This window comes from Calypte anna, chromosome 3 (assembly GCF_003957555.1).
Source record: "Calypte anna isolate BGI_N300 chromosome 3, bCalAnn1_v1.p, whole genome shotgun sequence".
NCBI lineage: Eukaryota > Metazoa > Chordata > Aves > Apodiformes > Trochilidae > Calypte > Calypte anna.
The window spans coordinates 30308653-30326984 of NC_044246.1; the positions used below are offsets into that span (position 1 = coordinate 30308653).

General features: G+C 36.6%; 1 protein-coding gene across 1 annotated transcript in view; it reads right to left on the minus strand.

Moving 5' to 3' along the window:
- The window catches only part of ESR1 (estrogen receptor 1), a 154602-nt gene that overhangs the window by 11839 nt on the left and 124431 nt on the right, over nt 1–18332 (minus strand). Inside the window, 1 exon segment of the mRNA XM_030447266.1 lies at nt 14943–15081. Within this exon segment, the coding sequence (XP_030303126.1) occupies nt 14943–15081 (139 nt within the window).

Sequence of the window (18332 nt, forward strand, 5' to 3'; positions counted from 1 at the left end):
GGTGAACTAGGGGACTGATCCCAGCCTGGTATGTATGAATATGGCTCTACTGAAATTCAGAGTTCTGCACTTTTTGCCTAAAAGCTGAATGAGAACTCAGGCAGGGAATTCTCAGATATTTTAAGACCAATCAGTTACACTGTTCAGTGCTGGATTCAGAAAGGTTTTCAGCTATGAGCATCTTGCTGCCCTGACTAATCCTGCTAAGGCAGAACAAAGTTGGAAAACTGAACCTGTATATTCCTCCTCTATTTGGAAACAAATGAAATAAACAAATGTAAAGTGGTATTGAATAGCACCACTGTCAAATAAATAAATAAATACATAACCTCACAAAAAATCAGTCATACAAAACAAGACATGAGAATGCAATCAATTACTACTGCCTCCAGATCTGTTTTATGTGCTAAAATTTAAGTCATATGGAAGTAAAACAAACATGAATTTTTCTAGTTGGAAAAGTTGCACTGCTTCTGATACAATATTTTTGCCTATAGTTAAAAAAAATTATTGACATTGCATAAAGAGTTAAACACTATTTCTGAGGACTAAAAGCCTTTAATAGTTTTGCCTTAACTTAAATAATGCCCCAGTAAAGGTTAGTTTAAGAATTCAGAATTTCAGGATTACACAAGAAAAGAAAAGTTCCAGCGAATCATAAGGCAAATGACATTTCAAAAACCTTGCATATTCATGCCTGACTAAGACATTTATTTGTTTCCTAAAACCCATCAAACTACTGCCAGCCAGCATTCAAACTAATTCAAAATATTACATAGTCTAAAAAAATTTCAAAATTTGCCCAAACAAGACGATGATTTAAAAAGAAGTGATAAGCTGTTTGTAAAATTAGACCTTTTTAAATGTCTTCCTGATGATTCAAAAGATGGAAAAGACTTCATGTTAGCAGGTAAGAATTACTCCCCGGAACTTTTCACAGAACGAGTTGAACAGACTGCAGGTTACAAGTTCAATATTTCAATCAAGATCCTGAAAATTCAGAAATCAAGATTTCTGAAAATTCCAGTCTCTGGATAAAAATCTCCAGTCCTGCAACACTGAGTCCAATGTGCATAAATCTCCATGCATGTCTCTTTCCCCTCAATTAAATTCTTACGAATTTTAATTCTTATGAATTCCTACCTGAATTTCATTAGATTCCTGTCAGCACATTGCTCCAGGCTGTCTAGGTCCATCTGTACAGCAGCTCTGCCCTCAAGCACATAAACTGCACCCCCTGCTTTGCTGCCATCTGCAGATTTGAAGCCAGGGCACTCCATCTCTGCCTTCAGGGCATTGGCAACGATATTTAACAGGACACACCTCAGGCTAGACCTGTGAGGAACTTCAGCTGTAACTAGTAACAAAATAGAGTGTGAACCACTGAATAAGAGACCTATTCTACCTATTGCAGAAGGCAATCAGGCTGGTCAAGCACAATATACCCTAAATCTAGACTGACACTCACCATCTACTCCTTCCTGTTTAAACAGCTTCCTTGTTCTATGATTCTCCTCATGATAGAAGTGATGCTAACTGGGAACTGTAGTTCCCAGATTGTCTTTCTATCCTCTTCTGAAGGTGAGTGCAATGGGTGCCTTTCTCCAGTAACTGGGGACCCTTTCTGGTCTCCATAGATTTTCAAAGATGACAGAGAAATGCCTTGCAATGATGTCATTCAAAATGCTTGGATGCAGCCAATCCCATGGACTTGTGTATGACAAGACTTCTTAAAAGATTCATGACCCAATTCTCTTTTACTAGCCCAATCCTCTTTTCTTTGAACCCTGTACCATGAGAATAAGCACCTAGATTTTGTTTAAATTTTGGAAAAACCCTAGATATCAAGAATGTCTTTAACAGAAACACAGGATCAGTGTAACAAGAAACATTAACAGTGAAGGGTGCTTGATGAGGGGGACAGGGAGCCATGGGATTTTCTTATCAAACTTTCTATTCAAAGGTAAAAGCCCAAGCAGGGACAGATGCATCCATCAAACCAAAACCTGCCTGGTGGTAGTTTTGTTGTCTCTCTGGCTTCTTTGATCATGGTACTTTGATGGCAAGTGCCAAGAACAGATAGGATCCACCTGACTAGGAGAGAGAAGGTTATATTCACAGATGGCATTGGTAACTTGGTGAGAAAGTCTCTAAACAAGGCTTGTCACAGGATGTGCTCCTAAGCCCAAAGTTAAGTTAGGAAACAGGGGAGGTATGATTAAAAGAATGCTGCAGGCGCAACATTCACAACCCCAGTTAAAAGGGAGGGTATTCACAGATTTAACTCAAATGCTTGTGATTAAGCACAGAAGGAGAATCAGAGGAATACACAGCAGACAGCTGTGATGAAACTCGAAACACAGAGGCTTGAGAAGATAGTGCCCAGATCAGATAACACAGATAGGATTGGAGAATAGCCATGGATGGGTAGAACTTGATTAGGAAGGGCAAGTAATGAAAACAAATAGAAGAACTTCAGGTCTGCATGGAGGGAGACACTGAATGCATAGACTGTAAGAAAGCATATGACAGGAGACTGTGCGTATAGGTCAGAGGAGAAATCAACACTGATGATTAGGGGAAGAGAGGAGGGGGCAGGAACTGTTACAAGTGGTCTGGTCAGGACAATAGATAAGTCTTTCTGTAATTAACCCATAGAACTCTTCCAACTGCTGATCTATAGTCTTGTGGAAGATTTCTGCATGGTTAGACTGCAATCATGGGCTGTAATCACAGAATAATTTCAGGAAGGGACCTTAGATATCAGCTAGTTCCACCCTCACTGCAGGGGCAGGGGCCCCTCCCACTAGATCAGGTTCTCAAAGCCCCATCCACTCATGGAAGGTCAGTACAGCACTGTGTAAGTAATCCTTGGAGCTTCTGGACTCTGTTGATAACTTCCCAACAAAAAGAGAACACTTGGCTGGCCAGTGTTCTGTTTGTGTGAACTAAAAGACATGACCCACGCCTCAAAAAAAATGAGAAATTGTTGGTGAGTGGGGCCACAGATAGGAAAGATATGGGAATATATAAGAAAAAGAAATAAAAGCAAGCAGAAAAGGATGAATACCAAAGCACCGTTTGTGCACTTATACCTAAAACTCGTAAAAGAGACAGAGGGTAAATAGAACAGATTTTGCAAGTATGGCGGCAACAAACGGAATTGCAGTGAGAATGAAGTTGGCAAATGAGGAAGAAAAGCTGGTGACTGACTAGATGGAACAGACTGAAATGTTCAACAGCTTTTCTGTTTGTGTGTGTGTGTCAGATTTCATTGGCAAAGACAACAGAAACATATTGATGGGCTAGGGAATTAGAAAATTAGGAATTACTCTGAAGAGTAATTCCAATTTTGAAGTCAAATGGGGTTCACTTCAGAGTGCTGAAATAGTTGCTCAGTGTATTCCTTAGGTTATCACTAGAAAAAAACATAGAAATAGAAAGAGGTTCCTGACACTTAGTAGGAGGACACCTTTTATAAAATCAAGGAGGATGAAGGAAACCAGACTGTGCTTTACCAACCCAATTTACTCTATGATTAAAAAATTAGTTAACTGATCAGTGTGAAGGAGGTGGGTGCAATGTAATTCAACCTTAGTAATGATTTTGCTTTACAGCATTCTTCCCTGCCAGCCAAGGAAGTCCAGGGTGAGCAGACAGAGAGATTCATGGGTGGAAAATGGGCTGGATGTTCAGACTTAAACCGCAGCAGTAATGACACAACACCTAATCTGTGGAAGGTAGCAAGTGCTCCAGAAGTTGACGATGGAGCTAATGTTGTTTAATATCTTCATCAATGATCTGGCTGATGATAAAAGCTAATCATCAAATTTGCAGATGATACTAAATTTGGATTAGATAGAGGGAGGTTGATACACTAAGTAACACAATCTCAGTGGCAGAGGAACCCTGGAGAAATGAATCAAAAGAGAACTCGTAAAGGTCAGACAAGGAGAAGTACAAAATTCTGAATGCAGGGTCAAATAAGCCTGTGCATCAATACAGGTAGGAAAAACATGGGGCTGAGCAGCAGCCCTCTGGGGAAATGGAAACCATATAAAATATAAGCCAACAACATTCTTACTTTCTGGATAAGGCAAATTGCATGCAAATTATGTTAGAAAAAATGTGGCCAGAAGCAGAAATTATTTTCCTCCTCACCTTTACTTGGTCCTGCTGAGGCTGTGGCTTCAGGCCCCTAACTCAAGAAGGACATTGGATGAGCAGAGGCATGCAATGCACAGCCTACAACTTCAGTAACTGGATCTGTGCAGTCTGATGAGAAGGAAGCAAAGCAGGCAGGGGAGGGACCAAATAAAACTGCAGTCTACAACTGCTGGGAGGAGCATTACAAACAGGGTGCAACCAAGGTCGTCTCATTAGCAGTGAATGCTAAACCAAAAGGCAACCAACTGCTGCAAGCTTCAGCTTGGAAGCTTTGGACTGGATTGTTTGAGGCAATCCTATAACAGGTTCCCAAAGAGCCTGGATGTTCTTCGACCTTAGAGACTTCACAGAAAACCTGACAAAGCCATAGTGGGCCTGAGCTGGTGTAGGCAATGGTTTTGCTTCACAAATCAGATCGGACAAAATTATCTGCAACCAAAGTTTTTGTTCTTAAAGTAAATTGTTGAAGTTCCCGCAAGAGTTTTGTTTCACAGGGCAACATTAGAAACAAGAATTTATTACTAGTGTTGAACTTTTTAACCAAGAATCCAAACATGCAGCCAGCACCTGAGTAGAGAATAAAAGCAATCCTTAAGTCATACAAACAAGGTCTGCCATACCAATGAAGTGGCTAAAGAGAAAGCACATCACCATACTCCGGCTCTTTGGCTGCAGTGCATAAATCTGGCACAGAATATAAACCGAGGAAGAAATAAAATTTAAAAGTTAACCCAAATTTTTCATACTTCGAAATCTCTTTATCAGTTTAATCTCAGGTTGTCTTTATGAAAAAGGGTTTGGAAGGAGTACAGTCCCTTCTATTCATTATAGTTTGTTCACTGTCTGTATCTACTCAGCATTTTATATTCCTTATATCTCATTCTTGTATTTAGATTATATTTGGTTAGGGCTTTTTTCTAATTCATTAATTTATTCAGGCCTGGCATAGGCAAGGAAGAATGTGTATCTGTACAGAGGCAAGGACATGAAATGTAATTTCTAATAATAATAATACAAATATAATATAATATGATATATGATATGTGATATATGATACGTAGTCTGAATATAATAAATTATGAGTATAATATAGTAATACGATATAATATAAAAATATTTTAATATAATAAAATAATTTCAACATTTTTCATAAGGTTACCTTTATGTATTCATTTTGCCTTATTTTTATGTATTCTTTTTTTAGAGGTGGAGGGTAGATCTTTTAAAATTTTTTCACCTGATTTACAACACTGTTGCAGTAATTAGTTCCTGTTCTTTAAAGAAATAAAATATTTTCAGCTACTTACTCAAAAATATGTGCCATTAGTGCATGAATCACAGTTTGAGAATTGCTCACAGCTGGGGAATTTTAGAAGTATCAAACTGGAATTAGCATAATTCAGCACAGAATCCATTTTTTTCCCCTTCAGGAGTTGAATCAGGCATTTGCCAAATAAGAAAGAAAACTGACATATCAGTTCCAAACATAATTGTGAGAGAGGAACAGAGGAAGGAGAAGATGACATACCTAAGAGCAAGGCTCTCTTCCTCCACTGAGCAGGGTGGTCATGTTTATACCTTTTCACACAACCTGCCCTTTGAGTTATTTCTGTTGGTATCATCATTTCCCCAAAAATGGCTGGAAAAAGTGGTTGCCCATGTGCAGCAGCAGTTTCTACCCAGCACAGTTCTCTCTTCTATAATAGCTAAGCAACAATTTAGGATTGATTGAGCCCGAGGCTCAGATAGGCAATTTCTACTTCCAGTACTGAGAAATTACCAGACCACCAGCCTTGGAGGTTTGCTAATATATTTTGATCTCTCTTTTGGTTGTTTCAGAAGAGTTGGCTTTGAAACAAAAGTGGTGCCTAATTCACACATCAATGAGAGATTTTAAAATAAAACCAAATAACAGACAAAATTCAGGAAGATTGGGAATAGATACAAGACAGAGCAAAACCATGATGTAGATAAAAGAGCAGAACAATTCTTTGTTATTTCTGAAGCACTAAAAATTGTCAAAATATTTCAACTTTTTTTGATGTTGTTTTGGTGGAATAAGATAATTTCACAGGCTTTCTGCATAGCTGGTGCCTGTCTTCAGGACAAGAGACAATTTTTGTATACAGTAATGTGTAACAGAACATTAGTTCTGTTAATAAACATTGATAAACACTTTCTACTTCTATGTGAAGTCATGCACTAAAACAACTCCATCTCCAATGGAGACGCTGCTGGATTGGTATTGGATGGCTACTTAACTAATTGAGAATGACCCCTTTTCTACAATCGTATGCTTTATCAGTATTAAAAATATGAGGAAATTGCTATCAGGAGTGAAATTTTGTTTCAGACCACCCTACATTTACCCAGCAACCCTGGAGAGTGTGGAAAAAGTTAGAGAAAAAGTATGCAGAACAAAAAAAATCCAAAAAAAAAAAATCACCTCCAAAGCTCAAGAATAAAACAGCAGTCTCCAAAGAACAAGAGGTAAAGAGAAAAGCAGAGACTAAAAGTAAACTAAACTACGGTACTGTCTTGCTTATTTATCGTTCTGTGTCTGTAATCACGAAGCTAAAATAACATTTTCCTTTTAAAAATGGCTGGTTTAATCACAATATTAGGCTTGGACCGTCACACGAATTGACCAGTAATTGGTAGGTGGGCATGAAGATGAGAACTTCAGAAAGAAATCAAAGATAACAGGCTTGTTCTTTTGCAGTTCATCTGTGCTTTTTTTCATGTGTTGGTTTTTTTTTGGGGGGTGAGAGGTTGTTGTTTTTTTCTTTTTCTTTTTAAATTGATTTGTTCGTGAGCCTTTATTACTAAAAGTGGTAGCAAAGTAATTCAGAGGTATCAGCACTGTTACTCATCCCATTTCTCCATGAGCACTGCCTCTTAAATGGCACACCCTGGAGAATTTTATAGACTACAGTCGATGCATGGTGTTACATCCTGCTGCTCCTGAAGAGTACTATTAAGAGCCCTTTGTTTCCTTTTTTATATGTACTTACCAGAACAGAGGTTTGGATCAACTGATGGCTAAAATGTACTCAAAATTTTTAAAGTCACAGATTTAAAATTCCTAATTGGCAGATATTTCCATTAATTTATAAATGAAAAAAGAAACAAAAATCTACTTGGAAGGGGTTTTTACCTACAGTCAGGCACAGAATAGCAGAACTGATGAAGCTGAGAAGGCTGTCTGGAGATTACCTCCTTCAATAATCTTGCTCAGAGCAGTAGGTTGCTCAGGACCATATCTTGTTGGATTTTCAGAATCTCCAAGGATGGAGACTCCACAAACTCTTGTTCTGTGACTGAGAAGAATTTTGCTGTCTTCTTTATTCCCCTCTCCCCAGCCCTGCTATTGCGTATTTATTTATCAGATTGAAGTCTCCTCAGCTGCTCCTTGTATGAGAGATGCTACAGTCTATTAATCACCTTTGTGGCCCTTCACTGGACTCACTCCAGAATGTGTTTGTGTATCTTGTACTGGGGAGATCAGAACTGGACACTCCAGATATGTCTCAGCAGGACTGGGCAGTGAGGAAGGATCCCATACCTGTCGCTGATGGTGATGTTTGTCTTACCACAGGCTAGGAGGCTATATGCCTTCTTTGCCACAAAGAAACATCTCTGGGACACAGAGCAGCCAGTTGTGCTGGTTTTCCAAAAAACGTACCAAACTTCTCCCATCATGAGACCCTGCAGTCACTTCGTGATTTGTGTGCATACATTTATGGGTGGTCTCCTTCTACTCTTTTTTGTTGACTATGACATCCATTCAGATCACCCTGAACCCCTCCTTGTCTTTCCAGGAGAGTCTACCATCTTCCTCATGACTATGGGTCACGCTCTCCCTCTCCTGTCATTGCTTGTTTAAAGCTTCCTCTCCACGTTGCCCAGCCTGTGAAAATTCTGCCTTTTCCCCACTTGATGAGGTGGATCCCATCTCCTCCTAGCCATCCTCCATCCTCAGAAGAGGTCCTACAGTCAGAAGAGTTGAATCCCTGTTGTTGATACCAGCCATGTAGTCAGATGCTCTGCAGGATTTGTCCACTGTTCTTCAAGCCTTTTCTTCTCAGCCACTCCAGTGGATTGACTGGGTGGACTCTGATGCCCTGGACCCTTGCCCTCAGAGCCATACTCATGACTAAGTGTCTTTATCAACTAAGTGTCTATATCAGCAGAGGATCATCTATCCAGGTCATTAAAATAAGAGCACAGTACGCAATTCAGCAGTGGTGAATCAGGTCTGAAACATGCAGACAATTAAATACTAGGTACCTTTCTAATTATTTTCTTCTTGGTAAAAAAATTGTGTGAAACAGAACCACGTGTCAGAGAGGAAAAAAATTTTTAAAATGCTGATGTAGTGATTCTAAGAAAATTGATTTTTTCTGTCACATTTGATGACATTTACATTAGCAAATTGTTATGAAGGCTCTCAATTTAGTAATAATAGTTACAATTATTAGCTGAAAAAGCTTTTAGTGGTTCACAAGAAGGCTTTTTTGAATTTTATTTACATTCAATCTGAATCACCTTAAAGCAAAAAATATTTCAAAATTCTTTTCATATAAAAAATGCAAAGAAACTTTGCTTTTGGAAAGATCTGCATCACAACTCAGCATGACCTAGAGCTGGGGCCTGATCTTCCAAGGTCAGAGTGACTAGATGAACAAACAATCCTAGAATTTGTGGAGGGATTATCCTGAATCCAGAAATTATTTCTTTCATTCTCTCTGAAAACCTCTGTTCTGTGCCTGCAAACCCACTCAAGCAACCTCTTTTTCTATCAACTGAAAACTGGGAAGATCATAACAAGAGAGTTTGGGGGTTTTTTTGTGTTAGATTTTGGTTTTTTAAGGGTTCATAACTTTGAGCATTACCAGCAACTCCCCAAACTGGAAAATTTCCTTGTGATTTACATTTAGGTGGCTTGAATCATAAAATTGGGTAATCTTCAAATTTTGCTCCAAAGCACAGTAAAGACTGATTTATAATAAGAAGAAATTAACCCTTTTGCATTGTTTTAAAATGTAAAGTTTTGTCTTGTAATATTTTCTGCACTCCCTGGAGTCTGCAATATACTAATAAATTCAACAATAAAGTGAAAGATGAAAATTTTAAACATTTCAAAAGATTCCTTAACTCTCTACAAGCTGATCCAGTCATCTCCAGCAGATAAGTAACCTGATGAGAGGATGATTGCTTGAACTTGGATTGTGTTTCCAGCACAGCATTGATTGTTATTTAAGATGAGATGAAAATGAAATATAAAATTGTGATTTGAATGTATTTTGAAGGGCAAATTTGGATATATTTCTTGCCTATGGTCTTCCTCACTTTGAAGGTCCCTAATGAAGCATTCTGAATCAAGCATCTGTGACCACCTTGCTTCTTTATTTCTAATAAATCCAAAACCACACAGAGCCAAAAACAAAACAAAACAAAAACAAAACAAAAACCCAAAAAAACAGTTTTGTATTTGTTCAAGTGACAGACAAGTGTGATGTTCTCTGGTATTTGAAACATTTTACAAGGGGAGGGATTAGAAAAAAACATTTTGATTTTATACTGATGCTCTTCTATTCTACCTATTGGACTGGTCTCTCAGGGGAAGTGGTGGATTCCCCCCCTCTGGGAAGTTTTAAGTCTCAGCTTGCTGGAGTGCTGAGACATATACGAACAATAATATTAGAAGGGTTGGGCCAGATGATCCTTGAGGTCCCTTCCAACCTGACATTCTATGATTCTTTGATTCTATTCTTCTATCAAAGCAATGGAAAGCACTATCTGAACAGAAAACTTAAAAGATTCTTCTCAAATATGGTCAAAAACTTTCAGACCAAAGCTATGAAAGCAGTAAATTATCTTTATCATATTATCTGCTTTATCATACAATGAATGCTCTAAGTCCTGCAGTTGAGAAATCCATGGCCTCCTGCCATTGTTCAATAGGAAAGTCAGTGAAGGGAAAATTCTTCAGTTTCTTCCAAGAGAGTGAAAAAGCTCCATCAGGCACTGGAAGAGGAAGTACACACGAGTTTCCAAATAGGAAAAAAAAAAAAAAAAAAAAAAGAAAAAAGAAAAAAAGCAAAGAAAAGCAAAACCTAAACATCAGAAGACAAGATTTCTCCATAGGAAGAAGGAAATAACCTTGTAGAAACATGGAGATACTGACTTTTATAAGCCCCTCATTTTTTCCTGTTAGATATTTCTTACAATCATAATGAGAAAATAACATTTAGAACATGAGAACAGCCACAGTGCCTCACATCCAAAGTGTATTTAGCTCTGTGCTCAGTGTATGTTGGATCTGAAGTGATAGCATCTAGCAATAGACTGAAAGAGATAACTTGTGGATTGCCATGTATTTTCTCAATGTGCTTATGGCTTTATGCAATTCCTTATTTTGTTTCCCTTGTATTGAGAATCACAGGCAGACAAGTCAATTCAGTTATTCTTTGTACCAAAGCTCATCTCTATTCAATTGCCCATGCAACCCATATGGGTATTTTTCCTGTTTTTTTCAATATTTCTGTTAAGAGGTGGAAAGTCAGAAAGGCACAATTTTTCAAGCACAGATGCAGCACAGATTTAAACAACAGAATAACTGAGCAACAAACTTCTGGTTGCATAGAACTAACTACTGTTATAAATGAGGTGAAAAGATCAGCTCAGAATGCAGTTTATGATGATTAGGAATATTCTTCTATATGCATCAGCTCATATTTGGATCTTTTTTGATATTTTTTGAAAATCAAACAACATGTCCCTCGTTCACTTGTTAACTTATTCAAAGCTCTTCTACGTATTTGTGACATATGGCTTCCCTTTACAAAATGAAAGGTAACTCTTCACCAACATCTCAGCCAATTCCCTTTGTTAGATGGTATCCCATCATATTCCTTGCTATGGTCACCAGGCTTAAGTTCCTAGGCAGAAGCTCCAGCCATCTTTTTAAAACACAGCTTTGCATTTCCCATTTTGTTGATACTGTGGATACTCAAGGTGAGAATTCATTCACCTCAGCCAGCAATTCAGCTACTTCTACCATGAGTTTCTTTATAATTATGTTTCAAGGCTTTGGGTAACCTCTGATCAGCAAGATATTTGAATGCAACAAACCCTCTAAAAACGCAGTAAAATATGATTTTCATATTCCTGAAAAAACATTCAAATAATATAAACAATTTACTGTCTTGCCTGACATATTTCAGCCCTTTTCTAATGGCATTTTTAAGGTCTAGTTCTCTGAGAAATTTCCAGACAGGAAACATCTAGTTTGTCTCACTGGAAATCTAAGCCTTTACTTCTAGATTTGCCTTATATAAGATATTAATTTTCAAAAACAGAATATAAAAGATTTGCATTTATCTTGAGCTTTCTTTGATTGTACATTAACTGTAAGCGCTGTGAATGAGCCATTGTATTTCATGATTAGGCCTATTTTTCAGATATATAATTATAGCCATTTGAGCTTTTTTAATTGCATCAGTTGTACACTGTAAAAAATGTACCAGTTATGTGGAACTGGCAGACTGCTATTGCTGATTTTGAAGCAATACTGAAGTATTTAGATGATGTGTTAAAAGAATAAGAAAGGGTGTATTACCTCACATGATACCCCATCTAATTACAAGGCAGAGTGGGAATAGAAAAGGATAATATGATGATATTCATCCATACAGAAGACAGTAGTCTACACATACTGGCAGCTTAATTTTTGTTTAATTTTAATTTTTTTTTTTAGTACGCAAAGCTAAATTTTAAGGAACTTGAATAACAAAAGGCTGGTTTCCAGATATTTTCAAGGCATCTTGCAAATGTGAATTGTTACATAGAAAAATTATAGAGGTATTGATTTGAAAATGTAACAAGTAGACTCTCAAAGAATGAGAAAAGAGTCTAAAAGTTCTTCAGAGACAAGATAAGCTCAGGTTTAATATGACCCAAGGAGGAGGATTGAGCTGGTAGAAATAAAATCAGCTTTGCTCAAAAAAGAGCAAAGTTGGAATGTTGTTTTTATGGCATTTTTGGCAGATATGAATGATACAAGACTGTATTTATTGATCCAAAAGGTAAAAAAGTTGGATAATAAAATTTGATTTGACCCAAGCTTTACATTTAAGTGTATATAAATAACTCTTTATCTTCAAGGTTCTTGACAGAAAGAATCTGTTAGACTCAGGAGAAGCCTGGATGTAAAAAGTGGAAGGGATGTGCACAGTAGAGAGGATGTCTGTCACAGAATGATCAGAGGAGCTTGAGGCATATGCAAAATTTGTGAAAACCCCATATTAACAACACTGAATTTGCACCCAATCCAGAAAAATGCAAGTTAAGCAAAGAGCTACGTTTTACCCTCTGTAGTTGGTGACTTTGGAGTTTAGACAGGTGCTAAATTCTGTTAACCCCATAGATCAGGTAAATGGGAAAGTGTGGTCAGGATTCAGGTCAGAATAATGTGGATGAAAACATTGGAAATGAATGTCCTGTAAAGAACATGTTGACGAGTATGGACAGAACAAATGAAAGAAAATTTTACTACAGCATTTTCAGTATTATTGTAGGCACTCAGTCAGATTCAATATTTAAATCAACAACAGTAGCACATCGAACAATTTTTGCATTATTGTGGTATTTGCCTAAAGACCTGATGCAGTGGAAGGACTCCATAGAGTTAAACAGGTTGTAAATCAGTCTCTGGCCTTCCCTCTCAAATCTGACAAACAATATACTTTAGCCCCGTGACATTTTCATAACTTGCCTAGATCAAATTAGCTCATCAAGCTATTGTTACCACTAATTAACTAGCAAACCAACAGTTAGCATAAAAATTAGCATATCAGTGTTCCCCCGAGTCAAATAATTTTTAATTTGGCTTTAGCAAATATCCCTGCCAAGTAGAGTGAGTATGGGATGCCTTAGAAATATATTCAAATTATTTGTAAATGAGATGACATAATAGATCTATATTTTTAGAAATAATCTTGGTAGAAAGGCAGAAAACAGAGATGTTTTGATTCTGAAGGTTGTTTTTTTTTTGACCCCTAAAGAAATATGTGGTTCCAGTTGCATGCAACTGTTTTCTTTAATCCATTGGATTTGCTAAAAGCTGTGTGAATCAGCTGCTCAGACTCCATTTTACTCAGAGAATGGAGGACTTTTTCTGACATAAACCATATTTCACATGTTCCCCTAGATTTTTCTTAGCTAAAAAGGAGGAAAAATGGTACTCTCATTCTGCTCTTCAATTTTCAATTTTTTCTCTCAATGTGTATTATGGAATGTGGAACAGACGGGTTGGTCTTTGGAAGCCATACTGCAATTCACAGTAGTTCTCAATAATATGCTATACTTACTTTCCTAGTAGATTTTACTTCTTACATGCACTAATAAATAATTTAAAAATTATTATATTTTCTTGAGAAGACTATAGTTGTATTTAGGCAAGTAGATATACTCTGTACACAAAATGGGACTGTCTTATTTATAAGTGTTCCACAGATCACGTGCTTACACAACTGGAATAGGGTTTTTCCTAAGGCATAAAAATACTTCCTTATTCCTATGAAATTTTATAATTTATATGTCAGGCATTATCATTTATATTTTAATAAAATACAAAAAGAAAACCAATGGTAGGAAGAACAAAGGATTAACACTGCACGAACACAAATATGAAAACTCTGTACCCCACAGATAACAGAGCAAGCTGCTCAAAAGACATTTTTCTGCTAATAAGACCTTTGATTCATTCAACTGATTTCAGCATTCATTCAAATGATTGTCCAGCTCTTAGCTGGCTCACCACATAATCTAGCTCCTCAGCTCAGCTCTTCTCCCATCTTCAATTTACATTGAGATGCCTGGCTCTGGACTCAAGTCAATAGTGTGTACACACAAAATTTCTCCTGCCAGCACTTCTATGTGGGCAGTAGTCAACAAAAGAAGACTACCAAGAGCTAGGATAATTCTTCAGCCAATTGTTTCTAGAACTGCTACAGCCAATTGCCAAAAATTCTGCTCAATGACTATTCAAGAAAGAATAAAACCCATGCTTTCCCGCAGCTGAAATTTTTCATGACTGGGATAAAAGAGAAATTGAGTTTGTGTTAAGTCAGACAGAATACATGTTAAAAATCTGTCAGCCTTCCTGCTTTTATTTGTGAAGACTACCAGCTGAAATCCAGGCTATGATATGGAAGATGCACATTTTTCTATCTCACTTAGAAACACCTAGAACGTATTAGTAAGGCTAGCTAAAAAAAGTTTCAGGCAGCAAGCACACAGGAATTTTACATATTTTACTCCAGTTTTCAGGAGAAACAAAAATGCAGCCTTAATGTATTCTTTGCAAATATGAAACTGTAACAGGATTTCCTTCAAAATTTTTTTCTGGCTGCTATGATAAGCAAATTCTAACTATGGCTAACTAGAATTCTTGGTAATCAGAAGTAACTACCTGAATTAAAGTTATTATTGCTCAGTATTTAATTTTAATGTAATTTTGCAACAAACTATAGAGATTAGAAGCAAAAACTTCTGCTGCCTTTGAAAGAAAGCACTTTAATCAGCAGGTAACTTCCACATGTGTTACTTGCCTAACAAATGACCAGCATCACATTTCAGAGCACTTATAGGTTTTTTTAAATTTTTTTCCAGTCTTACCTACTATAAACCCGTTCAACCTATGACACAGTAAAAATTATTCTGATTTCCATAGAAATACATTAGTTTAAATAATTCACATGCAAACTGACCTGTCCAGTAATAGGTTAGGTGCAAATAAAAGCTTTCCTGGGTGTTCCATGGAGCGCCAGACTAAGCCAATCATCAGTATCTCTAACCAGGCACATTCCAGCAGATGGACCTGATCATGGAGTGTTAAATCCACAAATCCTGAAAGAATAAATAAGAGACAGTAAAAACTCTCCAGGGTTTTAAGTGGAACAACATTATGCAGATGAATCAGGTTTATAAGTGCACTGGAGCTAGACAACCAAAAAGAAAAAGCAATAAACCAGACATTTATCCTCTTTATATTTCAGGCTGAGTTTTGTCTATTATTAGATCCACTGTGGCTCTATCTAACAGAGCAGTCCACACTTTCTACCTGCCTTTGCTGTGTCCTGGCTGCACCCTGAACAAAGAGCTGGGCAAAAGCCTGGTGATTATCTCCATCCCCATGGCTGATTCAAGTGTCTTGGGTAGCCAGGTGCCTGCTTCAGAGACAGGCAGCTGTCTGCTCCATGCCATGCTGCCAGGGTCATGGAAGAAAAAATAGAAAAATGCCTCTTAAAAAATGAAATTATAGCTCCAACAGGATAATCCCAGATGACTTTTCTTGGTGGATTGCCATGTCAGAGACTGGTAAACAATTCACCCTACTGCAAGTGCCATACCTGTGTGGAAGAGGGTCCAACAGAGCATTACAAATAAACTAGCAAGCAAATGCTAATGGCTGTACCTAGAAACAATTATTACTTCTAGTGCATACTAGAAATAATAGGTACAAACTTTCTATTAGTGATACTAAAATACAAATATGAAAGAAGAAGAGCAAGGGTAGATTTGAAAGCATCAGGACAGTGGTAGTTCCAGTGCTCATTTCATGGAATAGATTATATAATTCTCTACATCAGTTTCACAGTTTTCATGAGAGCTACTTTCACTCCAATTACATAAATAGAGATTGCATAACACCATTTTTTAGATCCTAGCATAAGTTGTCCTTGGAAATACACATAAACTTGCTAAAATGGCATATGCAGACATTCCATTAAAATAGATCTTATTTAAATATCTTTTACCCAGTGTTATGTGTGAAACAAGATTACTGAACATTGCCATAATTTTGTTTTCAATTGTAATTTACTCATATTAGTCTTCAGAATACAGATTACAGGGTAAACTACCTTACCACCCCAGTAAAATGAAGTGATTTTAATTCTCTGTTGTGTCCTCACTACAGGTATATACTGCATCAGTTTTGAGTAACACACCTACCATACTCTCAAGTACTATCTTGAGGGAAGAAAAAAGAGACAATTCATTTTAAAGATACATATTTTACTATGAAATGTATTTGTTAAGTACCAAAGAGGAAGAGAAGGATCAAAATACAGAAATATAGATTACAATAAATTAGAAAATGCTGTCAGCTTCGGCAAAACAGCTGGTGATAAAATTACTCTTAATAAAACCATTTGAGAGAGCTAATCAGTTTATTCACAAAGAATCAATCAAAAAAAAAAAAAAAAAAAAAAAGAAAGAAATAGCTTTGGCTTGTTTGAAATGAAAGTCATCATCCTTTGTCTTATTGCAACAGGCCCTGCTAAGATGTTTTTCCTCACCTTTCTTACAGTCCCCCTTGCAGTACTGGAAGGCTGCTATAGAAATACACTGCCCAGCAATGATAATGTCTTTTAAAGTACCTAAACATGAATACTTTGCATTAAGAAGTCCTAAAAGGATTAGCCAACAACATTATTGCTTCCTAAAATATTAGCACTGATTTCAGTGAAACTAATAAACTTTCAAAAAACTATGATAAAAAAGAAAATTGTCAGGGGGTCTATGGTTTAAATTATTAAATGATCTGTCAGCCTGACATCTATCTGGCATTATATAATAAAACAGCTAAAATCTTGATTAATGGTTTAAAAGTCTGTCATATAATGATACACATCAACCGTAACATATAAAACACCCTATCAAATTAATCTGATGGCTTTTTAAGTTCAGTTGATAGGAATAATAGTTTTGGTGAAGCAGACATCTATGAGACATTCAATTTCATAAAAACATCCAACAATGTAAGTGAATTAATATATTTTAAGTGATAGATCTCAGCATCTAAAGGCAAAAGAGTAATTAACTGAACTGAAGGGTTTGCAGAAAAAATCAGCTTACATCTTTACTCTAGACAATATTTCAATATTCAATTCAATATTCAATTATTTTTCAATTATGACATGGAAAATACAGAAATCATGATTCAGATGTCATAACAGTGTGTGGGAAGTAACGCAGAAAGCAGTTTGATAATCATTCACTAGCTTAATTGTAAGTAATGTAAAGACATAAGGTTAAAACCAAGAATATCAAGTATATATAATGGAAACTATGACAGCTGTGAAGAGGACTTGGAAATGATGAAAAAAAAATCAGCCATTTGATCTTCCAGTGGGAAACTGTGTCTAATAAAGATGATGAACTTTATAAAAAGCCAGGGGGACTCTGTGTGAGTAAGGAAGTTATATTCCCTCTGTTTCACCTGAATCTGGTAACCATTTTTCAAGCAGGATGATATTGGGCAGAATGATAAACACCAAAATGAATAAAGCATTGAAAACCAAATATTCCCTCTAGTGAGGAGTAACAGCAATTTAACTGATCTGTGAAGCTAAACAGGCAAAAGGAGTTAATGCAATGGGTAGATATTTAAAGAAAAAGAGAATAGAATTGCAAAAGGTAATGGCATAACATACTGAAGCCCAAGCTGTAAGCTATAGCTGTTCCAAGCCAGGCAGCAAATGAGAGGCCATTGTTCTCAACAAAGTAGCCATTATCTAAACAATATACTAAGGTTCCATGGTTTTGCTATAATTGAAAATGCTAATCAAGATTTAGTTATCATTTTTAAGACATACTCTTGTTCGAGCAAGCTATTTCAGAATAATGTTACAGAAGGTTAAATTGATGAATACATCGTTAGTCCCTTCACTCAGAGTATACTGCACTTTAATGTCACTAAAATTACATGTAAATGTGCAGTGCATTCTCAAATATCAGTGTTCTTTTAATGCTGGCAAGTTCTGAAAAGAAATGTATCTTTAAATTGTAATTTTCTTGTTATTGTGCTTTAAGGAAAAAGAAGGACCTTCATTTCAGTGTTGATGAATTGCAGCTTATAGGTACCCTATATCTGACTCCATACACCAGATTGAGCTATTCCATGACCTTAAGAGACATAGCAAAATCCTTGTGTGGCCAAAACCCACAAGTGCTAGACTGTCTTTACACCATTCATATATAATATACTTGGCAGGAGAAAGACACTTAGAGAAAAAAAGCCATGGCTGGACCATTACTTTTTCATATGCAGACAAATTAATTATTCTTGAGTGACAGCCAACAGAGAACACAAT